At 46.7% G+C, this 26,798-nt stretch overlaps 2 protein-coding genes across 10 annotated transcripts in view; one reads left to right on the plus strand and one right to left on the minus strand.

The window, feature by feature from the left end:
• The window catches only part of OBSL1 (obscurin like cytoskeletal adaptor 1), a 185,314-nt gene that overhangs the window by 142,666 nt on the left and 15,850 nt on the right, over nt 1-26,798 (plus strand). The gene's annotated exons all lie outside the window — the stretch shown is intronic.
• ASIC4 (acid sensing ion channel subunit family member 4) overlaps nt 1-26,798 on the minus strand; it is a 210,948-nt gene that overhangs the window by 10,452 nt on the left and 173,698 nt on the right. For 3 of the 4 annotated variants that reach the window (XM_082237284.1, XM_082237287.1, XM_082237286.1), the window contains exons 2-9: nt 10,822-10,966; nt 9,427-9,554; nt 6,808-6,967; nt 5,023-5,079; nt 4,565-4,718; nt 4,319-4,410; nt 3,411-3,490; nt 2,642-2,746 (exon numbers count right to left, since the gene is read on the minus strand). In XM_082237284.1, coding sequence (XP_082093410.1) covers nt 2,642-2,746; nt 3,411-3,490; nt 4,319-4,410; nt 4,565-4,718; nt 5,023-5,079; nt 6,808-6,967; nt 9,427-9,554; nt 10,822-10,966 — 921 coding nt within the window. Of the gene's footprint in view, nt 1-2,641; nt 2,747-3,410; nt 3,491-4,318; nt 4,411-4,564; nt 4,719-5,022; nt 5,080-6,807; nt 6,968-9,426; nt 9,555-10,821; nt 10,967-13,656; nt 14,275-26,798 lie in introns of those variants that run through there. The other variant, XM_082237285.1, reaches the window with a different exon arrangement.

Raw genomic sequence — 26,798 nt, forward strand, 5'->3', positions numbered from 1 at the left:
TTCTTTTGTCTCTTTATCAAGGTTGTGGAAGTGCTCTCTACACTCTCTTTAGGATTATTATTTATTTGCAAGGAGGCAAGATTTGCTATCTAAAGGCTATCTTTGTAAATTCCCGGGCCAGCAAGACATTCCGTCTCTGGAATGCAACTCTCATAATCCTTGACAGTTGGCCATGCTGGCTGGGGCTGAGGAGAGTTGGGAGTCCAACAATATCTGGAAGGCTGGAGATTCCCCTCCACTGCTGTAAGAGGTGGTGGGTCAAGGCATTGGTTTCCATCTCCCTAAGTAGAGGAACCATCTCACACTCCTCAACTGCCTAGAGGGACAGATTTGGCTTACGGCTTCCAGTTGCTGACACCTTCTATAAACACTGTAAACGAACTTCTGGAAATCATTCCTGATTGGAGATTGGTTTCTTTAGAAGCACAGGCCTAACATCTCCTTTAGCTCTCAGAACCTTTGGAAAGCACACTTGTCAATTTCACTAGGCAATAACTCATATTCTTCGTAAGTAACCAGCTTTCCATATTCTGGTCCCTGTTGTAGGTTTCCCATGTCAGGTGGGATGCAGCAAGAGGAAAGCAGAGAGGAGCTGTCACTTGTCTGGCCACACTGAATCTGCTGCACTTGAGAGACGCAGAGTGAACAGATGCTCAAGCTGAGCTAGGAGGTGCTTTCATCCACTGACTGCTCTCTGGGTTTATATACTGTAAAACACTTATTGCCCAGGATGGTTTTGTAGTAAATTCCCCATTTTAACTACGACAGGTTCACAGATGTAACCAAAGCCTTCTCTGCGGGCATCGCACAAGCAGTCTTGCCTCTTTTATGCACAAACAAACAGAAACATATGTATGTGCATATGTATACATTCATGCGCACATGTATGTACTGGTATATCGGCGCTGTCTACCCAGATCACAATGGGCTCACACAAATACATAAAAATATACTCATAGGAGCATGTCCACACACTGCTTGCAGCAGCACAGTCATGTGTTGCACATGAGAACTCAGCATGTTGGTCTGTCAACATGATAGCTAAATGAAACTTCAGCAGGATGAAACTTCAACAATAGATAGCCATCAAATCTATGTCCTGCCTATGAGCTTCCAGGGATATCTAGCTTGACACAGCTGGTAGGGAAAGGTGCTGGACCAGATGGACCTTGGTCTGATCCTGCAGGGCTCTTCTCATGGTCCAGAGCACAAAAAAAGACAAACAGAACTGTAAGACTTTGGTTGCTTACTACACAACACCACACCCAGCGTTGAGGCACTTTAATATATGACAATGGCAATGCACTGTTTAGCAGGTCCAGAAGCTTTGTGGGTGTGCAGTTCCCAAGTTTCAGAAATGGGCAGTTTCAGAAATTGCCTGTTCTTGATGGAGTTGCACTCTCCCTGGAGGTACAGGTACATAGCATGGGAGTACTCTTGGATCCATCACTGTCACTGGGTGCTTGGTGACTAAGAATGCCTTTTCCAGCGTGGGCTTGTATGCCTTCTGCAGCCGTTCCTGGACAGGGATACATGGGCCACGCTGCTGCATGCCTGGGGGACCTCTAGACTGGACTGCTGCAGTGTTACCTATATTGGGTTACCCTTGAGCAAGTGCAGAATGCTGCGGTCCAGTTTTTGGCCAGAGCAGCTCCGCATCAGCATTTTGGTGTGGAAAGTTTTGCACTGGCTGCCAAACAAAGTTCAAGGTATTACTGTCAGTGTATAAAGCCCTAACCTGAAGTTACCTGAAGGACCACCTTGTGCTTTATAAACTGGCCAGAAAACTGTGACCATCTGGAGAAGCCCTACTTACTGTCTCATAGTTATTTCATATTTGTTTAATTTCTATACAAACCGAAGCTTTTAGCATGGTGGTACCAGTAACTTGCCACAGTGTTCCTGTTGAAATCAAACAGGCACCCACAATTCTGGAAACATTTTGTTTTGCCAAGCATTTCTAAGAGAATTAATTTGATTCAGTGCTGGCCATTTGTTTTAGAATCACAGATCTGGAAGGGACCACGAGGGTCATCTAGTCCAACCGCTTGCAATGCAGGAACCTTTTGCCCAACATGGGGCTCAAACCCACAACCCTGAGATGAAGGGTCTCATGCTCTACCAACTGAGCCATCCTTGAGTTTTGTATGTTACGGTTTTATAATTCTATAGTTTTCTAATTCTTTTTTTTTGTACACTGCCTTGATGTATTCTATCAGTTAGCAGTTTGTAAATCATCTCATAAATAAATACACAGAATTCGCACTGTAGCTGACACATTAACGTGCATCTTTTCCAGCCAATGCTGTTAAGAAATACAGTACAGACACACATCACATGCAGCCCACATGGCCCAAAGCATGCAGTGGTCCACAAACAAAACGAGGCTCTCATGCTTAAATGACACAAACTCTCCAACATCATTTTTCATATCGGTGGGCATTGTGTGGATATACCCAATACAAATATGCAAAAAGATAGAATATTGTTCTCTCTTACCCTCCCCATCCCTCTCTAGCTGACCAGGTTCAAGGCTGGGAAAGGCAAAGAATTGCACCTCGCTTCCTTCCAGCGATTCACCCACTCCCCATTTTATGGCAGCTGCAGGAAATAGTCTGGGTGGCAAGGGAAACAAGTGTACCTGCTCCTTGATCTCCTCCAGTCCCAGGGTGGCAATGCTGCCTGAAGGCTTCTTCAGAGGGGGCTTGGGGCGTCGTAGGCCATGGGCCACCTTGTCACGGATCACCTGGGGCACAGCAAAAGGCAGAGAGTGGCAGCTCCATGTGTGTTTAAACTCCTATATCACTTTGCGGTAGGGAACGTGTCATATACACACAGCAACTCCTGCCAACTTGCATTTTGCTCTATTCCCACTTCGCCCTATGATGTCATCAAGCTAGATTTCTTCCTGGAAAACAACTTTAGAGGCCCTAAGTCCTGCAAGCAGGTAGTCATGAACAGCCAAGCATCCTACATGGACCATAGCAAGCACCTATCACACAGACTGTGGTTGGAGTTCACTGAAGCTGTCCAGATGCAGCAGATGTTACCAGCTTGTTCTGTAGTACTGGAGGCAGGGAAGACTTGTGGCTCCCTAGCTGTTGTTTGACTCCCAACTCCAAGTATCCCTTGTTCCTCATCCTTGCTCTAGAAGTGGTCCAGGAGCTGGTTATTACCACCTTGGGGGGGGGGGATAGCATAGCCTGTGCTGACAACAGGTAAACTCATTGAATTTAGGGGAGTTTGCCAGCTCTATGTAAGGTGTCAGCAGTTAACGGTACAGCACTATCTTAGAGGGGGGTGCCAGAGCTATAGGTTCCCCCTCGAGGCAAGCTCTAAGCTCAGCCCAGTACAAAATCACAGCCAATGCAACACAAGACCCTTTCTTTCTCCCCTAGGTGGGCCCTCACCTCATAGATGTAGTCCAAGATTTCCAGGACAGTGAGGACGCTGGCCCCGATGAACAGGCCCATTTGGCCTCCAATGTCCCCTGGCAGAAAAGGAGGCAGTTAGGGCAAGGGAGACGATGGTGAAAAGCAAGTCATCTGCTGGACCCTGAGCACTGGGGAGGCCTCTGCAGGGAGGAGGGTGACTGGGCCTCAGGCAGGATCCCTGCCGCTTTTATTGAGTATCGGGGAATGGGAGAGGGAGAAATGGTGACTGAATGTGGTGGCCTGGGGAAAGGCAAGAGGGTGAGCAGCTGGAGCATTGGTATGGCTTTCCTTTCCTTCAGGGTTTAGCTTCCTGCTCCTTTTGAAAGCAATGGGCACCAGGGTCCTTCTAGCACTGGAGGAAGAGGTTGGAGGAAGACTTCATGGAGAGGATGAAGTAGGTATGTGAGCACAGCTGCTGTGGGAGCAGTACCTCCCCGCACACTGGTTGGGTGCCCAGCAGGGAGTAAGGCAGCTCAGGCCCTGAAGTGTGATGTGTCAGGGAGAAGGGGGGTGGGGCTCTATAAAGTCCAGGCCAGGCGCCTTCTTGCTGTGGCGGCTTGTCAAAAGAGGGAACTGCTGTTGGGCCTGCATTGCTGGCACCACCAGTGATGGAGTCCAGAAGTCAGTACTGCAGCACACAGCCAGAGATGCTGGCAGATGACAGAGAAAGGCCAATGAGGTGAAACCTGTGTTGCCATAAAACCTTGGGATTTTGGTGAGCCCACGTCATGTCTCCGTCCCAGCAACATAAGGTATGAATCACAAACAGGTTCTTGCCCATTTGCCTGCCTGCCTGTGTAGCTTCCTTCTCAAAGCTTGCTTTGCCTCGAGAGCACTAGCCCTAACCAAAGGAAGGTGGCAGGTAGAGGAGCAGATTCACTCACCGAGAAGCCCTGCCAGGTTGTATGCCCTCTTCTGCTCAATCGCCTCATAGTTCAGTGCCTCAAAGAAGATGTCCAGCACCAAGAAGTTCTCCCTAAGGGGAGTTGGGGAGGGGAGAGAAAGGATTCAGAGGCTGAGCCGGCTCATCTAGTTCTCCAACCCAGTTCCCTCCCAGCCCATTTTTGTTTATAATGTTCTGGTGCTTCTCCCACATCCTGTGGGCTGTGCATCAGCAACAGGGCACTCACCGGATGTAGGTCTCATTGCGGTTATACTTGCGAGCAAGGTACCGGGCCGAGCCCTTGTTGGGCATGCGCACCATGGAGATCTCCTTGCCATAGCGGGTCAAGTTGCAGGGTGTGGGGCAGACACAGCGCTCCTGGGAATCCTCAACTGCTGTATCTGTGAGCAGAGAGCTGCACGTTAGGCAGGATAGGAACACTTTGGAACAACAATCAAAACAAGCCATTGCCTGCTCAACCCTGCCATGGCAAAAGACCCACAGCCTATTGAGGCAATGTCTCATGGTCTAGAAATCCTCTTGGGACTCCTGTTGGGATACGAACACGTGTCTGAGAGGGTCAGTGGAGCCCTCGACACAGCCCAACAACATCATGCCTCTCCATCACACCTCAGGGTGACAGCTGCCCTCCTCTCCTCTGTACCAGCCCCCTGGACCCTGCTCAGTATCTGCTGAAGCACTTACCTAGTGTATGGTCAGCACATTCAATGTAAACGTTGGGCGAGCAGATGGTTTCGTTACCTGATGGAGAAGGAAGGACCTGGTTAGTGAGATACAGAGTTGGGTCCTCTCCTTACCCAATTCAAGCTCATGCTGTTACTCGGTGGTGTTAAGAGAGACGGTTGGTCACTTCATTAGGCAATTATAGGCAATTGCCTAGGATTGCTGATGGAAGGGCTTCCCCCTTGCAGACTGCTATTTGCTCTGATTCAGCAGTAAAAACAAGGGTTTTCCCAGGGAAAGTGCAGAGACAAAAAACAAAACAAAACCACTCAGACACAGAGCTTTAAAGCCTAGAAATGCAGCACAAAAGGAAGTCTGGATGAATCCTGAGCTGAGGATGGACTGAAACTTAACAGGGACAGTGTAGTAATAAATTTCCTGTATTGATAAGACATTCTAGAGTTGGATGGGACCTCAGTGGCCAACTAGTCCAACTCTTCATTGGATACAGGAAATCCACTGCTACGACATCCCTGGTAGGTGACCTTCCAACCTCAGTTTAAAAGCCTCTAATGAAGGAAAGCCCTTCTCCTCACAGCTTCCAAGGTAGTCTGTTTCACTCTCAAACAGTGCGTACAGCCAGGAAGTTTTTCCTGACATTTAGTTGAAATCCCCTTTCTTGTAATCTGATTGGGGCCCTGCCCTCTGGAGCAAGAGGGAACAAATTTGCTCCATCATCTATGTGACAGCCCTTCAAATAACTGAAGGTGGCTATTGTATCACCTCTTAATCATCTCTTCTCCACGTTAAACATACATACCCAAGTCCTCCCAGGACTTCATTGTCAGATTGATCGCCCTCTAGATGGGGGTTTGTAGACTTCAGTCCACTTCATGTGATGAGATGCCCTGGAAGGTGGCAGATGGCTGTGGGGGGGGGGGATGGAGACTGAAGGAGGCAGAACAGCTGCTGGTGTGGTAGGCAAGGAAGAGCTACAGCCAGCCCAATGCATTCCAGGGGCTGAGCCAGAGGAGACATAATGTGAATGATCTTTTCTTAAGGTGCTCACATGCCTGCATGGAGTCACTATGGAGGGTCACACTTCTGCTCCAATAGGGAGGTCTCAGGGCAAAGATCTGCGCTATAGGAAAGTTGAGTCAAAATTACAGTGGTACCTCGGGTTACGTACTTAATTCGTTCCGGAGGTCCGTTCTTAACCTGAAACTGTTCTTAACCTGAAGCACCATTTTAGCTAATGGGGCCTCCCGCTGCTGCCGTGCGATTTCTGTTCTCATCCTGAAGCAAAGTTCTTAACCCGAGGTACTATTTCTGGGTTAGCGGAGTCTGTAACCTGAAGCATATGTAACCCGAGGTACCACTGTACCAGGGGCTTATGCAAGACAGTTTCTTCTCCCACAAGTACCTTGAGTGTGTCAGGGATCCTAATACCCAAGAAGGCATAGAATATGGCAGTGCAAGGAGGCTGAGAGCAGGGTGGGCCCATAGAGGGTGTGTGGGAGTGCTGCCTCCATGTCTCCCCCAGCTCCTGTCTCTTTAATAACTGTATGACACACACAAAAATTTCCTGGCACACAAATGGATTATGGGGAAAGCTTCACTTGCTTGGCTGCCAAATGTCTGGCTGCTCCATTAAAGGAACAAGAGCAGTCCAGGAAAATGACAACAGTGTCAAAATAGCACATGGCAGAAATGAATTCATATTCCAGCACATCAACGAGGCAGCAAAAGGAGAGAGTCCTGGAGTCCGTGGGACTTAAGGGGAGGGGTGGTGGTGGGTCACCTTACCTGGCATGTGCACCATGCGGCACTGGCAGTTCCGCACCACAGCCTCCTTCTCGCACTGCAGCCTGCAAGCAGCAATACTGTAGCTCTCGTAGCCGGGCAGAACCTGTTCCCCCTTCACGCTGGCCCGGCAGCTGCCCCAGGGCTGGGGCAGGTACGTCAGCTGCAGGAGAAGGCGGGCAGGCTAAGAGCCAAGAGAAAATGGCGCCCTGGCCAGCTGGGGGACCAAGAATGCCTCTCTCAATGCAGCTCTGGGGCAGGGAGTTTTGCTTTCACTGAAGCCCATTTCCCAGCTCAGCTCTCCAGTCCCTATCCGCTCCCAGTGTCCCACAAGCTCTGCTGTAAATAACCCTAGTGGTGCTTCCCCCCCCCATCAGCATGGAAGTTCAAACCCATGCATGAGGCACCACCAGTGAGCTCTGTATTAATGGGAATACAGTTGCATCAGATTTTTCTTGACATTTCGGAGTGTGCACGCTTTGTACTCTCACTACAGATCTGCAGAATGAATCTAACAGTTTTCATTTGAGCCTTGGAAAAGGGCAGTTCTTCATACAGATCAAGTGCAGTGGCTAAGGAAGTCTGCAGTTCAAATCTCAAATCAAGAACAAGCTCCCATAAGGAAGTCATTGTCCTCACAGCCTCTGCACTCTTTCCCCTTCCAATGTGCTCTATTAAGACACCAGCCCAACTTACAGGAATGTTGTGTAAGGGCTAGAGAGATACAAGTACTCAGTACCTTGTACTACATTATCAATAACGTGTACCTTGAACACTTGAAATGTGCTATATAAATACTAAGCATAAGCCCTACAAAGGCAGGTGATTGGTGTGTGAGGGGGGTGGTATTTCAAGATCAATATCTAATGAGAAAGCCTACATGATGTGATGTGATCAACTTCTTTCTGGCAGATGCTGGCAGAATGCAAAGAAATGAGCCTTCAAATGACAAATGTTGATTTAACACTTTTTTACGGTGATTTTTTTCTTTCATTCATTGTAATGCTGTGGAATTCTTTGATGAATAATCAGAGTTGCCACCCGGCTAGATGGAACGAGGATTGCTCATCTGCATATGCCAATTCATTGATATGTATGAAAAATTTTAAACTGCTCACTGCCTTGTGCTGAAGCTGAGCTAAAATTAAAACAAAGCTAGGTAGAGTTTAATTTGAACATGGTGGAGGAAGGAAATGAGGCACTAAATTGACACAGTTCAATGCAATTAATGTAACGTCTGATAAAGGAATGCTTCTAAAAGGACGGCAGCTGTCTTGCATTTTTTTGGGTCTGAAATAAGCTTCTGCAATTCATTCTGATTATGAGAACTGTGTTTTGCCATTTCAGATTTTCCCTCTGATTCCAATGCCTGTGAAGAAACAATCATTTAAGGTGGGAAACACAATGGTGCACCCAAACCCTGCAGAAAGCAGGACTAAATTCATCCCACATTGACGGAGGCACGGGGAGCTCAATCCTGCCTGGTCGCTATCTCCCCCCAACCCTGCGGGCCAACCTTGACAGGTGGGCAGGACAATCCACACATCAATCATATGACATCATTATTACATCATATGATTGATGTGTGGGTGGTCCTGCCCACCTGGCAAGTTGGGAAGGGGTAGATAAAGATCTGGCCTGATGAGCCAAAAAGGCTGCCCCCTCCTGATTTAGGCATTTCTTCCCGGAGCACAGAAAATCAGCACCTTGTATTTACACTACAGATTTATATTGCTTTTATGTCATATTAACTTTCATGGCTCCCCCAAAGAAACCTAGGAATTGTAGTTTGGTTAGGTGCTGAGATTTTTCTCTCCTAAGATCCTTATTATTCTATTGAATTACAAATGTCACGGTTCCCTGGAAAGATGGAATAACCATTAAACCAGTTTAAGTGTATAGATTTGCTTCTCCTCATTAGAAAGCACAAAACAATCCCTGCAGAAGATCTGTAAACACTTCAGTGTCTTCATTCAAACTGCATTAGAGTTAGCTGAGAAGTTGTGGAGTTTGCTGAATAGCATTAAGATGTGCTGTGCTGCTGGGTTTTTCCCCCAGATGTCAGCAAGCAGACCTATCATTTATATTTAACTTCTCTGCAAGCAATGATCTGATTTTAAAAAAATCCTGGTTGACCCATGGTCCAGCCTGCTAAGTGGAGGTCACTGTAACAGCATCACATCTGGTTGCTATCTACAGGCTAGGGTCTGGTGGGAGAGATGTTGACGTTGTCTAATTCTCATTCCAACTAGCCTGAATGAACCAGACCAGGTAAGAGTCCTGGATCCTAGGCTATCAAATGCCTGTTACAGTGACATTCAAGTCCAGATCCTTTTGGGATGTTTGCCTAGCATGTCATTAAAGCCACTGCTTAGTCCTCCTCTATAACAGCTCATAGGGAGGTTCTAGGGATAAACATTCACTGACTGGGAGCTCTTTGCTCAGTGTGGCTATGACACTTTGCATCTACCTGTCCCTGCCAGAGGCATATCTCTCCATGCTCCCTTACTGTTATCAGACCCCACACAATCTCCAGTCTCACTTTTCCCGAAAAGCTGGAGCCCTTTTCTCCTCCCACCCCACCAGCCCTGCACTCATCTTCCCTTGTCTCATGGTCTTTACCCTCTGCTCCTGGCAGGACACAAAGGTCTGGAAACCTGGAGAGACTCCAAACCCCAGTTGGTGGATGTAGGGTGGCTCATCTTGGCTGTGGATCTGTACTCGAATTCCGGCTTCAAATGATGTCTCATCTGCAAGGGGAAGGAATGAGGCCATAGTTAAGGAAGGTTTTGCTAGACCTTAGCTGAATAAATTTAGCCATGTAATTTAATGAGATCTTCATGTCTATCCTTTGCATTCATACATCCCTGTCCTTTCCAACCGTTGTGAGCAGAGCAGCTGACTGACGCCTAATCAAGTGGGGACTCTTGATTTTATCAAAAGCATTAATAAAACAAACAGCTCTGGTTACTGCTATGTATTATATTTTTTTAAAATATCACAAATGTGCTGCCAGGAGCGTCCATTTGAATATGCCAGCTCATCAGTGTCTTAAATGATAGTATGTGCAAACTGGTGATCCTGGTGACATTTTTTAAAATTGTAATATACAGTATAGCAATTAGGGCATCTGGTTGTTTGATGAATGCTTTTTATGTTTGTATATTTGTAATGAAAAATTTTCTTATTGTGCTTCCTAACTCTTTGATTAGGGTGTAGAAGTTGTTTGTTTTTTTTAGGCACTCTTTCCCTTGAAAAAATGTTGGTGAACCTCTAGTTACTTTCACGAAACTGCAGCTAACCCCTCCTGCTCACTCCCACTGGCTTCTGGGGTGGGGGGTAGATAGTGCCATCAATGAGCCATATAAGAGGGAATCTGTTATCAGGAGAGTGAGGACTGAGGTAGGCAGAGAGAAGGGGAGCTGGGGAGCAAGGAGATTAGAGCTGCTGGCACAGTGACTCCATCATCTTAAGCTCAGTAGCAGAACACATGTTTTGCATTCTGAAGGCACTAGGTTCAATTCCTGACATTTCCAGGCAAGGCTGGGAATACCCCTCCTCTGAAACCCTGGAGAGCTTCTGAAATTCAGAATGGGCAATAATAAACTGTATCAGGCACGGGAAGCCTTTTTCATCCTGATGGTTGTTGTCTCGTGGGAAACCTTTTCCATGTGTCGCAGGCCAGTGATGGGCAGGGTAACGGAAGTCCAGTCCCACACAAGTCAGAGGCTTCTATGCCTTCATCGCTCCATCCAGGCAAGCGAAAGGCATTATTGCAGTTCAAGGACACATTCCAGTCGGGCAAAAGAAATGAAGGGGGTTGTGGACCATGGCTGTGAGGGATGTGGCCTGGGAAGACTCCCTAGGGACAGTCAAAGGCCTGGAGGGCTGCACTTGGCCCCCAGGCCTGAGCACACACCCCCTTGCACTAGAAGGCACAATCGTCTAATTTGTTGTAGGGCAGCGTCCTATGTTTCTACGTCCTTTCCTCTCTCCCAGCACCCTCCCAGCTCTTACTGGTCTCTCTCCAGATGGGCAGGTACTCCTCCTGCTGGATGTCCAACATAATCTCCAGCCCGTTGCCCATCCCACTCTGGCGAGTCACTCGTGGTTTGTTCCGGTCGCCATTGAATGTGTAGCACTTCCCATAGCGTGTGTAGACCTGGGGAGAAAGGGGCATATTAGAGAAAGGGCCCATCATGCCTAGAAGCCCAACAAATACTGTGCATGCCAACGTAGCCAGAAGGAGCAGGAAGCTTCCCCACTCAACTCTGCCAAGGCCTTTGACCCAGAATTGGAACAACCCCTCTGCTATTCCAGCATCTGGCTTATCCTTTACTCTACCTCCATTTTACCATGGCTTCTTCCCCTGACAAGATCTATGAGATCTGTCTGCCTAAGTTGTAAGTCCTACAAGGTACTGGGGGAGAAGTTTCTCTGGCATAGGAGAGAGGTGGGTATAAATATCCTGCTTGAACCCAATACACCATTTAGCTGGAAGGAGGGAGAAACACACAACTGAAAAAGAGGGTCAGATTCTTCAGAGAGTCAGAGGACATGTCCTGCTTGCAGTCTTCCCAAAGGCACCTGGCTGTCCACTGTGAGAAACAGCAGGATTAGAGAGAGGCATTTGATTTCATCCAGCAGAGCTCTTGTGAGTTCATGGCATACACTGTATTTCAGGAAATAAGTGGATAAATGGTACTTGACCCCGGGAGACTAAACAGGGGCAGGATAGTAGTGGGGAGATACAGCTACAGAGGCAAAGAATATACCAGCAGGGCCAATTCATCCCAGGACAAGGTTGGGACTGAAAATAACCAAGGGGAATAAACCTCAAAGTCAGCATTTGATACATCACCCATGTTGGTCCCAAGCTGTGATGGCGCCCCCTCCCACATCAAGGACCCTCAAAAAGCCCAGCTGCTCCCTCAAATCATTCTGAGACAAGCACTTCCCGCTTTGTGTTTACCAGGTTGGGTCAGGATACTGACCCCAATCACTCTACAGCAACTAACTCCTTCTTTGGCCACCACTATTCTGGTGGTACTGAACCCTTTGGGATCCATCAGCAATATTTTAGGATTGGTTTATTTCTACAGTGTCCAGATACACGTGATAATTTGACCGTCTTAGGTCAATACCTTAAGCCACACAGAAATTATCAGTTTGTGCCAAAGCAAGCAAGTAGTTTTTTAAAGTGAGATGATAATAGGTACAAGAGGAATGCTGTTAAAAACACTAGGGAGAAGCAATATTGATCGGCAGGAAAACAAAACTAAAATAGCCGATATTTCTTTCTCAAACATCCCCCCCAAAAAACCCCCAGTATACTTAGATCTAACTTTAGATTTCATAGTACCTCAAGTCCATTGCAGTGGGATTCATCCCTTGTAGCAGAAAAACAACCATCCACTGCCACCAAACATTTACCTTGTCTGCCTCAAGCCTTGTAATTCTCTCTTCCTCCTTCTGGGTTGCCCCATGAGGTCTCCCTGCCCTCTCTCTTATGAAATTCCATCAGCCTAAGCCGCCTTAGGGCATCACACAATAACCAAGGAGCAGGGCTGTGTTGCTGGCTCTTGCTTGGCATTGGGTACGCTGCTGAGCTTGCCCCTGAATGTCTTTCTGTTGGCAAGGACATCTGTACTGAAGAAACCGCCACGTGAGAGCTTGTGCTATTGATGCAGAAGGCTGCTTTGGATGGGGTATAATCATCATCTTCTTCATAATTGGGACACCTTTCTGGTTGCAAGTGCCAATCACCTGGAAGCCTCCACACCAGCAACTGCTCATGTGTAGGCTTCTTCAATGCTTATATCTATGAACAGCCATCCTGGAGCAGAACCAACAGAATGCCTGATGGCAGAGGCAGGACCAGCAACATCGTGCTGCTCTCCAATAATTGCACAATGTTCTATTCACACAATTGACACATGCAGGTGACTCTAGCTTATCCACTTTCCCTATCTGTGATTAGCACCCATTCACAAAGTATGGCTTCGATGAGTATTTTTCAGACTTACACCCTGCAGGAGATATTTTCCAGAGTGATTCATCTGCCATGGAACCTCTTAGCAGCTGCCATGGAACTCCTACACATTGCAGAAGATGCTGGAGCAAGTTCCAAGGTGCAGGCAATCCTAAAAGAAGCCGTGTGTGTGTGTGTGTGTGTGTGTGTGTGTGTGTGTGTGTGTGTGCCTCCCCCCCGACTGTCACAGTCACTTTGGACCAGCTGCCAAGTCAAATGGGACTAAGAGGATAAGGGGAGCAAATACCCTCATGGCAACAGTTCCTGGCTGTTGCAAGTGCCATGTTTGTTCTGCAGCTCAGCAACACAAATCTTGAAGCCAATTGCCTGATGATCAAAGAGAGGCAGCAACAGTCTAGCTTGAGACAGTGTCTCTGGCAAGCGGATGAATGTTGCCTCCCCACAACATAGGAAGGAACTGAACCCAGAGACTTTTGCAGAGTCAAAGTGAATGGACCATGAGTTTCCCCGATGGAGGCTCTGCTATATCTTCATCTAAGGTGCAGCTTGCTCCCTTGCATCTGCACCCTTAGGGCACACAAGTTGAAACCTATTAATTCTGGATTGATTTGTTAAAATCAAATGACTACCACCAACCAATTCAAGCTGCTAATGCAGATGAGAGCTGCTGCACTGCTATTCAAACATGCATTGAAAAAGCAAACATATCCTCCAACTCTTCCCTGTTCCCTATTGCATATACACACAAAAATTGATTCCAAGTGTTTTAAGAAGGCTGTAATCTGTTTTCCTGACTATTCATCCTTGCAGCCTCTTTACCCCTCCTCCCCAGGTCTTGGTGCAGAACGGAAGCCACTCACAGGGGTGAAGTCTTGGGCTCCGCAAGGTTTGCCCTGGAAGTGGCAATCCAGCAGCATGTCCTCAATCTGATGTCCCATGCGATGGAAGAAACTCTCCATTGTATGTGGAGAGAGGCGTGATGGCAGGAACCGGGTGTAGTTGGCCAGGCGGCTAAGCCAGGGGCGCTGCTCTTCTGGTAACTCCTCCAAGACGCTGGGAAGCAGGGAGTGGTTCTTGTAGGTCAGCCCCAGCCAGTGTCCTACTGAGTACAAATCCGGCCTGGTGAGCTGGAGGAAGCGTGCTGGGTTATGGTTGCAGAAGGTGACCGCTGGGAACTGCATCCAGGGGGACCAGCTCATGCGGGCTCTGGTGTGCACCGGTTTAGCATGCAGGTACTGTATCCGGTTGGCTGACCATGTGCACAGCAACCCCAGCGATGTCAAGAAAGCCCCGCTCCAGAACAGACGCTGTGCCCAGGACTGCTGGCGTGAGCCCATGTAGTGCAGCCCGTGCAGCTTGGTCGCACGCAGGAAGCGCGAGGTGAGCTGAGCCAGGGAGCCGTCCAAGTTGGGCACAGGAGGGGACCCATCTGGGCAGCAGGACAAGGGCATCTTCACCACAGCTGAGAAACCCCCAGTTCAACGGATGACGTTGGGCAGAGTGGAGCCCTGAGGCTGAGTGTCCTAGATCTTCCCAGGGGCTCCACCCGAGGAAAGTCAATATTCTCATCTGCAATGTTTTGCTTTCTGCAGGGAGCCCCCCGTCCCCTCCACCACAGTGAGCCAATTGTGTCAGATGCCACTGGCTGCTCTGTGATGAGCGAAGGAAGGGGTGGATCCCAGCATCAACACCCCTCCCTTTGCCCTTAATACTTCAAACACCCGTTTCTATCTCAGGTAAGAGAGGGCTGAAGGTGCTGTCGCATCTCCTGGGGACGGTGTGTGTGTGTGTGAATGCATCACCCCACATTATTTGTTTTTTTAATTGCGTTTGGCCAGCACACTCAGCAATTACCTGCTAGTCAGGACCCCTCCTCAAGACAGAGCAATTTTGCCCCTAGGCATTGTTAGCCTGAGCTACCCTCTGGGTTGTGTCTAAATTGCTAGGTTTGTGTGCCAGATCCCCTGCTTGCTGGTTCCAAAGGATTCTCAAAATCAAATCTCTTGGGCCTATATCCGGTGTGATCGACCCCTTAGCCAACCCCAATACATTTGCAGAGACAGAGTTAGGGGACTGCAACCAGTTTTGTCACTCTGAGTGCAAAGCCTTGGGAGGCGCCCAACTATGATACCGTGGTATCTTGGGTTACAATGCTTCAGGTTACAGACGCTTCAGGTTACAGACTCCGCTAACCCAGAAATAGTACCTCGGATTAAGAACTTTGCTTCAGGATGAGAACAGAAATCGTGCTCCAGCAGCGCGGCGGCAGCGGGAGGCCCCATTAGCTAAAGTAGTGCTTCAGGTTAAGAACAGTTCCAGGTTAAGAACAGCTCTCCGGAACAAAATAAGTACTTAACCCGAGGTACCGCTGTATAGAATTGAAGGTGAGAGGTGGGGGGTGGGGCTGAAATTTGAGACCCCAAGGTCTGCCACTGACATCTTTCCCTCCCTGCGATTTGATTTAGAACCCATTACATTCCGGATTCTATGCTTCCTCCACCTCAATCTTATGCACCTGCACCATTTGCCAACAGGACCATTTAATCAATACGGCCTCCACTATGTGGGAGGGGGAGCTTGTCTACAGCGTTCAAAGGGAACCACTGTCATTTCCCTGCAGATACTTTGGCAGCACAGAAGCCTCATTTGCTAGTGTGATGCAGTGACAAGAGTTTTACAGGGCGTCCTCCCCAGCATCAAGCACAGCAGAGTACTGAGTTTTCAGAGGCCCCTTATGAATGTCAAGAGCCTGAAACCACTACCGTCCATTCAGCTGAGTAGCCCAGGAGTGTGTGGTGTGGCTTGTACCACCCCCACTCTTAAAGTGATTGGTAGCCAAGGTGGTGCCTTCCAGACATTATTGGACTCCCACCCCCATTTGTTGTTGTTGTTTAGTCGTTTAGTCGTGTCCGACTCTTCGTGACCCTATGGACCAGAGCACACCAGGCACTCCTATCTTCCACTGCTTCCTGCAGTTTGGTCGAACTCATGCTGGTAGCTTCGAGAATACTGTCCAATCATCTCATCCTCTGTCGTCCCCTTCTCCTTGTGCCCTCCATCTTTCCCAACATCAGGGTCTTTTCCAGGGAGTCTTCTCTTCTCATGAGGTGGCCAAAGTATTGGAGCCTCAGCTTCAAGATCTGTCCTTCCAGTGAGCACTCAGGGCTGATTTCCTTAAGAATGGATAGGCTTGATCTTCTTGCAGTCCATGGAACTCTCAAGAGTCTCCTCCAGCACCATAATTCAAAAGCATCAAATCTTCGGCAATCGGCCTTCTTTATGGTCCAGCTCTCACTTCCATACATCACTACTGGGAAAACCATAGCTTTAACTATACGGACCTTTGTTGGCAAGGTGATGGCTCTGCTCTTTAAGATGCTATCTAGTCCCAACCAGCATAGCCATTGGTCAGGAATGAGGGAGCTGTAGTCCAACAACATCTGGAGGTCCACAGGTTGTCGTCCCCCCCCCCCGCACTATGTTTCGTTAACTGTGTTTGTGTTCTGATCCATGTATATGATGCACTTTTTTATGCCAATAAAGGAGATTGATTGATTGCTGGAGAATACTCCCCCTAGGGAATATTCAGTGAAATGTCCCTCATCCCTACCTTAATTCGCCCATGAATAGGTTTAGAATTGAAGGTGATGGCACCATGTTTTCATATGAATGTAAGCAGCTGTGGGCTTGGCTCTTGCTTTTTCCAGTCCTCCTCTCCATTATTTCACCCAAGGAGTTCAAAATGACACACAGAAGTTTCCCCCCTCTGCACTTTATCCTCAGAACAACCCTGTGAGGTAAGTTAGGCTGAGAGACTATGGCTGGCTCAAGGTCACTCAGTGAGTTTTCTGGCTAAGAGAGGACTTGAATACTGGCTTCCCAGGTTTACCCACTGCTTTTTTTTGGGGGGGGGGGAAGAGTGCTTCCTCAGCTGCTGGGGAATTCTGCCTTCCCAATCCTCACTGCTCTGGGAGAATATTCAGCAAAATGCCTTCCCTTCAACTTTGCTACCAGCAAATAGAGAGGAGAACTTTGGGAGGCCATTTTTGCTCAGACTTAGAACATTTCACTTGGCTTCACAGAACAGGCAGTAAGGGTATCATGAACAGAATAATTCAGACGACAAGTCCCCAACCCCTCTTTTCAAATCCAGCTGAGAAAAACAGGAATCAAACTTTATGCTGTATCAAAGTTCTCTATGGCCACGCCTGACAGGCAATGGCAACGTACAGGCCTAAGGCTGTCTTGTCATGGCTCCGTGCCTCTTTCCTTCTCTGCCGCCCTACCACATTAACCCAGCACAGTTTGAACCCATTCTGATGCCATTCTGTGAAGTTTTCCCATCCTCCCTTTCCTTCTCTTCCTCTCCTCCCACCCCAGCCCCTTGCCTCTGTGGACTAAGCTTTACTTCTACAAAGCTGTACTGCTCCCAAGAAGACACATATACTTTTCCTTTTCAGGCATCTATGCTGAACCCTTAGGCGTCAAGGGTGGGGGGGTAGAGTGCCTCACCTTCTCATGATTCATTGTGAAGAGGGTTCACATCAGCTCAGTTCACTGCCAGATTCTGGTATGGGGTAAAATACACTGCCAGTTTCTCTCAAACTTGGCCATACTGACTCCATCCGCAATATAGCATCCCCTCCTCCACCACTGAGACAATTCCTACTCCACTGGGTAAGGAAGGGCCTGTAGCTCAGAAGACCCACTTGCGGCTCGCCTTGCAAGGTCATCTCCAAGAATTTGAGGCCCTCAAATGAAGCTAAATGATGGAAGATTCAGGACAAACAATTTAAAAAAAAACAAAAAACTTATTCACACAGCACTTACAGTTACATTTAGGAATACACTCACACAAGAAATGGTATTGGTTACCCATTTTAAGAGGATAAAGCTACTAGCCACAATGGTTATGTTCTATCTCCACTGTTGGAAACAGCGGGAGAAATTCAGCATAGCACTATGGCAATTGTTCTTTCAGTGCAAGCTTTTCAGCTTGTCAGATGGAAAAACACCCCCCACCTCCGATGTGCAGTTTTGGGGGTTCTCCTGATCACCCCCCTAACCAATTGTGTGTGTGTTTGTATGTGCAGGGCAAGGGGAAGAAGCCCCACTATGCTAATGGAAGTCCTTGCCCTGGCTTCCTCTAGTGCAGGGGTAGGCAACCTAAGGCCCAGGGGCCATATGCGGCCCAATCGCCTTCTCAACCCGGCCCGCGGACGGTCCGGGAATCAGCGTGCTTTTTACAAGAGTAGAATGTGTCCTTTTATTTGAAATGCATCTCCAGGTTATTTGTGGGGCCTGCTTGGTGTTTTTACATGAGTAGAATGTGTGCTTTTATTTAAAATGCATCTCCGGGTTATTTGTGGGGCACAGGAATTTGTTCATCCCCCCCAAATATAGCCCAGCCCTCCACAAGCTCTGAGGGACAGTGGACTGGCCCACAGCTGAAAAAGGTTGCTGACCCCTGCTCTAGTGGGACTAGTTAGTTGAATTCCACTCAATATGCCTCTGGGTACCAGTTGCTGGTGAGCAAAAGTGGAGATCGAGTGCCATTGAACTCAAGTCCTGCTCATATTCTCCCCATAGGGATGTGGTTGGCCTCTGTGAGAAGAGAATACTGGGCTAGGTGGGACACTGGCCTGATCCACATTTGCTAAGAAGGTGACAAAACTAATGGAGAAGGCATGTTGGGCCTGCCACAGGGCACAGAACACCCACAACATCACTTGTCACCGTCTCTTCATGCACCTGCCTGCTGGTGCTGCCCTATTCCTCCCCCTCAAAGCCCTTCCTATCTGTTTCAGTTGTTCCTGTCACTCCCAGAGGCTCTCGAGTGGCTGCCTGCCAGCTTGCCCCCTGTCTAGCTTGCAGGTTGCCTAACGAGCCCTTCCTGATTACACACTCCACTCATTACCGCCCTAATTCTGCATCACAATTAATTGTGGTAATTAATAAATATTGATTACAGCCAACAATTGGAGCTGATCTCCCTCAGTAATTAAGCATTGCGGAGGTACAAGCCTTTTTCTGTTTCTGACCTTCCTTTCCCCTTCAAGGCTGTGGGAGGCAGCATTTAAGAACCCCGCCTCCTGAAGGCTGGAGGGTGCCAGGGTGCAAACGAAGCTTTGGGATTTGTTCATCCCCTAACAAGGAGTGTATGGTGTTTGCAGTCAAATAGGCCCAGGGCTGCTTTGGAAAACTGCTCTATGCTTAATAGGCTGCCAACTATTCAGGCCCTTCAGCTAGGGTTGCCAACTTTTATTTCGGGAAGAGCTCTTGCGCCTTTAACAGTTTTATCTGTTGAGCTTGTCATGTAGCTGCTAAAGCCATGTAGTCATATCAGGAGCAAAAGGTCACAATCCCAACTTGGGTTCACAGAATTCTAAATAGGGAATAGAAACTTTATCAAATGGGGAGCACAGGTGTATTCTGAGCACCTTTAAAAGAAGGAGACCCATCCACACACTACATTCTTAGAGGCACACCTGTTCTTAGTGTGCACAAAATAATGTACAGCGTGAAGGTTACATGTAGCATGCAAGGATACTTGCCAAGGGCCCACAATTGGATACAGCTTCCTGTTGAGCATGCACTTGGGTTTGCCTCTCCATAATGTGTGAACTGGACCCAAGATTTGGGCCGCCTAATTAATATTTTCCTTGAGTCAGACCCTATCAAGGCTCAGCAGTGGTCTCCCTCCCTCCCATCCTTCTATATCTATCTATCATCTATCTATCTATCTATCTATCTATCTATCTATCTATCTATCTATCTATATCTATCTATCTATCTATGTGAGCTTACGCTAATGTTAGCCAATTCATGATTATTGCCCATTCTGCCAACTGGCACAATTGTCATGGTGCATCCTGCCTCATTTAGTTCCATTTTCATTTTATTACCCTTAGCTTTCCAAGTACTAATCTTTATGTGTTTACAGTTTTTACTTACTTTCTTGTCCTGGAACTGCAAGCTTGGTCTTTTCATTTTTTTAATTATAAACCATGGAGTTTGTGCATTTGTACCAGAACATTCATAACCACACCTATAAATTTGATGTGGTTGTGCAGGAAAGGGGTGGAGGCCTTGAGGCAACAATGTGACACTAGCTGGGCTCCAGAATCAGGAAGTAGCTAGGCCTACCTTTTGTTAAATAATATTTTTTAAAATTATCAAGTCATATCTAGGTTATTGAATGTAAACAGGTACAATGACAGAAATCCATTGTAAAAAAATAACAAGGACAGAGGAGGGATGGGAAAGTGATGAGGAAGTAGGGCAGTACAAGATGTCTACTCAAACCAATCTTAGGGAGGTTTGTACCTCCTTAATGATGCTTCAACTTTATGTCTTTATGCTAAGCACAACAGAACAGACCAGTTTAAGAAACCCAGTTCAATAGCTGAGAAAAGAAAGCTCATCAACACTCAATGTGACTTTAAATTTAATTAATATGGATATAGCCCTTTTTTGTGTGGAATTTCCTTTTTCTTGTGCCATATGTGAATGACTACAGACTGGCTATATACAAGATCTGCTCATTTACCTTAATGGCAAAACTATAAACTTTATCCCAACATTATCCCAGCTACAGGATATAGGGAACTCTTTCTGATGTGGTAGTGCAAGATTTCTTACTTGGATTCTAACATTGTTGAATGTGATATTTCAGAAACAGGCTTTTGTTTTACATCCTGGTAATCTGAATAGCTGATTTACAGTGAATGAAGGCTGTGATTGGTTACGACTTTTTAATGCAATCCCTCATACTAGATTTTGAGATCTTTAGAAAAAAACATAGGAGGTTCTTGTATTAAAGAAAGTTAAAAAGATGGATCTTGGCTGTGTCTATGATGGATCTTTGCTGGAAGAGCCTCTTGTCAATTTGCATCCATGATGTGACTTGGAACTACAAGTGGGAAGCAGCTGCTTGGACTTGGATTTCTGGCCTTTGAAAATGTAACCTCTTGTACCAATGCAATGGAAGCTTACTGCCTTGTCAAGCCTTGTCACCGCTTGCCAATGTTCATTAGGATCTTGCTTCTCATTCTGGCTTATTTCCATCTGGCCTGGGAGAGCCAGGCCTGCATTGACTGACGTAGGTTGCAACCCGATGCACATTTATTTGGTTTAGGAAAGTACTACATAACACAATGGAATAGATTTCTAAGCAAACATCCACCGGAATGTATTATTAGGGGGCTGTTGCTGGGGGCAACATTTAGTTTAGGATTAAATGTACTCTTTTTGCTGTTTGGATTGTATTTTTGTCTTTCTATTGTTAGGCCACAGTATGAATTATTAGTGGGTTGTTTAATCTTAGTGCATATTAATGGGAGATGTTTGGCCTTTTAATATTTACATGACTATTAACTATAATGCTTTGAGGTTAGTGAATGATCCTGAAATGTTGGCTGTATTTTATTATGCAAACTTTTCTGATGCTACTGCAAACTGCTTTGAACATGGTTCACCATGGAAAAGTGGCACATGAGTAAACTACTAAACGGAGGAGGAGGCGGCAGCCAGCTTGCATGTAGTTATTTTTAATTTTCACACTTCTTTAATCCTATGACTTTTTATTTCTGCTTTCTATATTAAACTAGAAAGTTTACTTAAACATACATTTGCTCTTTTCTTTTGATATACCATACATCTCCCAGGCCTTAAAATACAGCTGATAAATCATACTCCAATATAGCAAGATGTTCTATGCTACCAAGAACAGTTTGAAGAGATAAGATTATCTCAGGGTCAAATACCAGATTCCGACCTCAATCCAGAGTAATTACTGCACTCTGGCTCTGGTTGGGCCTGCTCTCTGTTCCAATCTGAAGTTGACAGTAACTCTGTTGAAGCCCAAATGGGCAGAATAACATCGATTCACTGAGTCCAGCATTCTTTACAACAATCTATCACATGTAGCTATAGATTAAGCACACATAAGGCATTTACTTGGGTAGGGTCCCGTGAGTTCCCATGTCATATTTTTTTGGGGGCCGGGGGTGGAGTTGTTAACCTTGAATATTGGTTCCTACACGTGCATTTGTACATCAGTGTGGTTAGGCCATGGATTGTTAGCAGAGAAGTACCACGTGGGGAAGATGCAGTGACTTCAGGTTGTTGGGATTCCTGTATGGATCATGAGGGTGGCCATTTGTCCTACTTTAAAGTCTTCTCTCTGAAGGCACTCTCTGTTGGAAGGGTTGTCCACTCTGTCCCCAGTTTAAAGCTGAATAACCCTAGGAAGCGAGCAGGGGCGCTGAAATTGTCCGTCAACAGTGAGCATGTGAGTGGCAGACTGAGCAGACACACATGGCCTTCCCCACCATGGCAAGATGCATCGTATTTCTTTAAATTCCAGTAATGATTTCTAAATCTGCATCTATGCTTAAAGCTGTTACCCTAGCATAGATAAGTACTTTAAATGTGCCATGAATCTCTTAATCGTTTGAGCCTGTCTGCTTCCCTTTCCACAGCTATTACAAACTCCAGCTGTGTTGGTGTTGGACCGTGGCTGCAAGCACAGGAAAAATAGTTGGACTTCTTTCCTCTCGTGCCCATGGCCATGTTCCAAAATCTCTCACCAATAGCTGCCTTCTGAAGAATATATACATATAAATATGGGAGGTGGTAATCACCCTTAGTTTGGCCAAGTGAGGAGAGAGATGATGCCCCCGAAACAACAAAAGGATTTCTGACATAAAAGCACAAATGTTCATGTGAAAAAGAGAGGAAGTGGGGTGCAAATAATGGTGGGAGAGAGAATGCAGAGTAGGATGTGGCACTTCCTTGCATGATCATGAAAAACAAAGAAGCCTTAAACTGCTGATCTGAATACCCTTATTAGCAAAATTTTCAGCCAAGGCTGGACTTATTTCAAAGTTCAGCAAAACCAGCCTGTGCTCATAGCACCAAGTTTCCAGTTAGTCAGCAGGTGGCAGCACTTGCAAGGAGATGGCAACTGTCTATTTACATATTATAGAGTGACTAAGATTTGGACAGATTCCCTCCAACCCCCCCCCCCCAACTTCCAAACCCTCATGGATTATGATTGTACATTGTGTGTATAAGGAATGTCATGTTTAAAATTGCTGGTTTTAAAATGGCTGCACACACTTATTTTACTTGCATGGAGCTGCATTCATGTGGCTCCCTGTCACGAATGGTCACTTAAAACATGATTGTGTCCACCATATGTATCCACCTTGCATATTCTTAAATTATAACAAATGGCCCTCAGCCGCAGTCACTGGCCCAATGGGTAGCCCCTATCTGGAGTGTGTCTGCCAATCACTGAGCCGTTGCCACTGCACACCTGGTTGTTCAGCAAGGGCTGGACGTTGCGACTGAAGTCCAGAGCCACACAATACAACCACCCAAAGAGCAGCTGATGGAGGCAGACGTAAACAAGCCCAGCATCAGCACCTAGGCTGAGATAGACATACAGGGGCCAACCGGGCTGACGCTGGTCACAACATTCTCTTTTTGTTTTTAAAAACATTGTACTGTCAGGGGGCAGTCATGATTACAGATGATCATCTAATTATTTATTTACTTAAAATTTATGTTACCCCTTTTTGCAATGAAATGGTGCACTTATTCCCAAGCAAATGTGTTTAGCGTCAAGGCAGCAGAAGAAAAGCACCATGTTATTCTGTAGTGCTATGATTTTAGTATTGTTGTTTTTAAAAATGTGCAACTGCACATGCTGTAAGAATTCCTTCTTATAATAGGGTTGGCAAACTGGTCTTTTCATTTGGATTTTTTTATTTTTTATTTTTGCTCTAACGTATCAGAAATGTAGAAGCTGTTTCAAAGCACAGAATGGTGCCAAGGAGGAAAAATATTGTGTGCTTCACAACTGAAGTAAGGCATGGCCTTCTAAAGAGGAGGGGGCGCTAAGTCCAGGATCTTGAATTAGACAGGGCCACTGTACACACTACCATTGCAGCCAAATCCCCAGGAGCCCAAGGAGGGGGAAATGTCATTTCGCCAATAACCTAAGTGTTTGCAACAGTCTCAACTTCTTTGGAATAAGCGGGTGCACTGACAAAATATGAGGTCTTTTAGAGTCTGCTTCCTATTTCAGTACTCTTTGGTTCTAGGGTTCACTTCTCCTTACTGAGGAATTCTACATTCATGTGCACTTTACATTATGTATATAACCTTACACAGGAGGAAGTGTCTAAGATGGGACAAAGTGGCATGCCAGAAGAGGTCAGTCTGCAAGGGATATGTAAGAGGGAGCACTGATAAGTTTATATCTATAGGGTACAGCTTCTTATTGTCTGTGGTAGTGATGCCCAAGTGCATGTACATATGTGTTGAGAGAAATAGCTCTGTTTCTGTATATATATGTGTCTTTGGGGGGAGGGGTAATGGCCAGTGTTGTATTGTGCCCATGCTGGTGAGACACCTGTATATGAATGCATTTTGTTTCGGATTGAAATGTGAGACTAAAATTGTCTCCTTCTCTGATGAATCCTTGGGGCCTGTCTGCTGTAAGGGGCAGCCATATGCTTCAGGCATGAGGGTTAAGTGAGGGTTGCCATCTTTTGTGTCGACAAGTTGCACGTCACAAGCACCTGCATGGCTTTCAAGAAATCAACAGGTGAGCCTTTCCTTATCACTGCATGTTTGTGCTGTACTTGTTGAATTGTGACTGTCATAGACGCAGGGATTCTGTCCACAAAAAAGGCTGGCAAACACATGGTGAAGGATATATTAGTTTTGTAGGTGAGGGTTATCAGTACGGCAGGCAGCAGGGTAGCAGTGTGTGTGAGGAACAGCTACATGCGCCTGTTCTGGGGCCAACGATGCTCCTGCCCACGACAGCTGGATGTGCTTGTTGTGTAGGGTGATGTGTCGTGTGCGACAGAGAAAGACCCAGGGGTCTCCTAAGGAGATATCTGTGTATGAGTCTCTGAGAGTGTGGAGTAGCCGTATGTGTGTGGCTGTGCCCGTCTCAGTGAATGTGTTCCTTGCTGAGATTTATTGCGCCTTCCCTGATACCATCGGGCCCTTCACACAAGGGCAGCTTTATATTAGTTTTTCTCACGGCTGAGGACGGTAGTTCCTGGCTCTGCCGGGCGAGAGGAAATGTCATTTTGCTGGGAGCTTCTGCCTAATAGGTTGATTTAACCCTGCCAACGTGCAATGTCTGTGGCAGCCGTGCCTACCCAAACATGGCCTCATGGCTGGGTGGAAGTGGGCCAGTTATAATGGGGGCAAGTGGGGAGGGGTCAGCTGCACTGTGTGTGAGATGGGACAGTTGACATAGCTTGTGACTAACCTCGAAATTAATTTCCCCCCTTTCAGCTCTATGCCTGTACAGTGCTTAGATAAGCCTTGAAAGCTCCAAGAATCCTTGATTCCTCCCCCTGGAAAAAAACACCCATTACCCCTCCCCTCAGCTATATAGCTGTTGTCTTGATGTTGATATCCTTTCTGTGATGTTCAAATACTAGGGGATTTTCTTTCTCCGTATCCATCCTTGCTCTCTCGTGCTGGTGTTGAAAGTCCCTGTGATTATGGAAATATTGAGAAAGAGGCATATTTTCTTCCCCTAGATGGTGGGGAGGCCCTTCCTTAATTACCCAGGAATTGTGCAAAGTGTCTATATTAAGGGGTGTGTGTGACTGCATCAATAGGTGTTGGGATAGAAACAAACTGAGCTCAGCAACAGACGTTCTGCAAAGCATGGGACTGGGCTCAGTCTAGATACTTCAGAGATAGCCACTGGGCAGTCCAACTATGATCCATTTGTCATTGCTTAGTTTGAGGAAAGTCTGTGGATAAAATGGCACCCCTTTAAATACTCCTTTTGATGGCGCCTCCAATTTGAGCTCACTTTCATTTTCCAGTGTTACTGAAAGCCTAATTATTTGCATGGTGAGTGAAAAAAATACTTTACTGGGTCCAAAGGTCCAGGGAGGCCTAGTCTGAGGGGTGGAGTGGGGGGGGGGGAGAGAGATTAGCTTAACTGAGGATCACACTTGGAGGTGGTTTATGTAAACTATTCACCAATATCTATAAAGGGCGCCCACTTCTCCTATGATCTCATGAGATCCACCTCTGAAGGTTTTCTGGCAGTTCCCTCATTGTGAGAAGTGACGTTACACGGAACCAGGCAGAGGGCCTTCTCGGCAGTGGCACCCTCCCTGTGGAACGCCCTCCCATCAGATGTCAAGATGATAAAGAACTACACAACTTCCAGAAGACATCTGAAGGCTGCCCTGTACTGGGATGTTTTTAATGTTTGATGCTTTATTATTCTTTTTATATTTTGCTGGAAGCCACCCAAAGTGGCTGGGGAAACCCAGCTAGATGGACGGGATCTGAATATGATGATGACGACGACGACGATTTAGAACCAATCAGTAGAAGAGTTAGAACAGAACAAGCAACATCCTGAACCGTGGAGGGTGGGAATTATATTTCCTTTTCACAGGCAGGATGAGCCAAGATGGTGTGGCAGCTGACTGATAAGAAGGCAGGAAGGACAAACATCATATTAATCAGGGACATGGAGATTCCATGGACACTGGCAGCCAGTACTGTGGAGCGGATTGACAGGCCTCAAAACATATGGGAGTAAGGCTTCTCATCTCCAGAAAGCATATGGACAAATTAACACTAGATCCCCCAGACATCAAGCAGCGGCTAAAGGGAACTTCTCACCCTTGGGGAAAAGGAACCTACAAACCTGAAAGAACACCAAATGATCTTCCAGCTTTTTCAAAACAGACAAAGCCTTTTGTGAGGGAGAGAAGGGGGCCCCATGGGGCAAGTTTATACAGGTCCAGAGAAGTGACGTTTGGGTACCAGTGTCCGCCTGGGCCTGTGGAACTAGGGTTGTCAGGACACAACCTGGAGATCTGCTCTGACGCAGTGCAGTCTGTTTATCAGGAAGGAAGACCCACTGAGCACAACGGCACTTAGACTCAGGTAAGTGTGCATAGAATTGCAGTCTTAAATTTCCTGAAGCAGCAGGAAG

This window comes from Podarcis vaucheri (genome assembly GCF_965113315.1).
Source record: "Podarcis vaucheri genome assembly, chromosome: 1".
NCBI lineage: Eukaryota > Metazoa > Chordata > Lepidosauria > Squamata > Lacertidae > Podarcis > Podarcis vaucheri.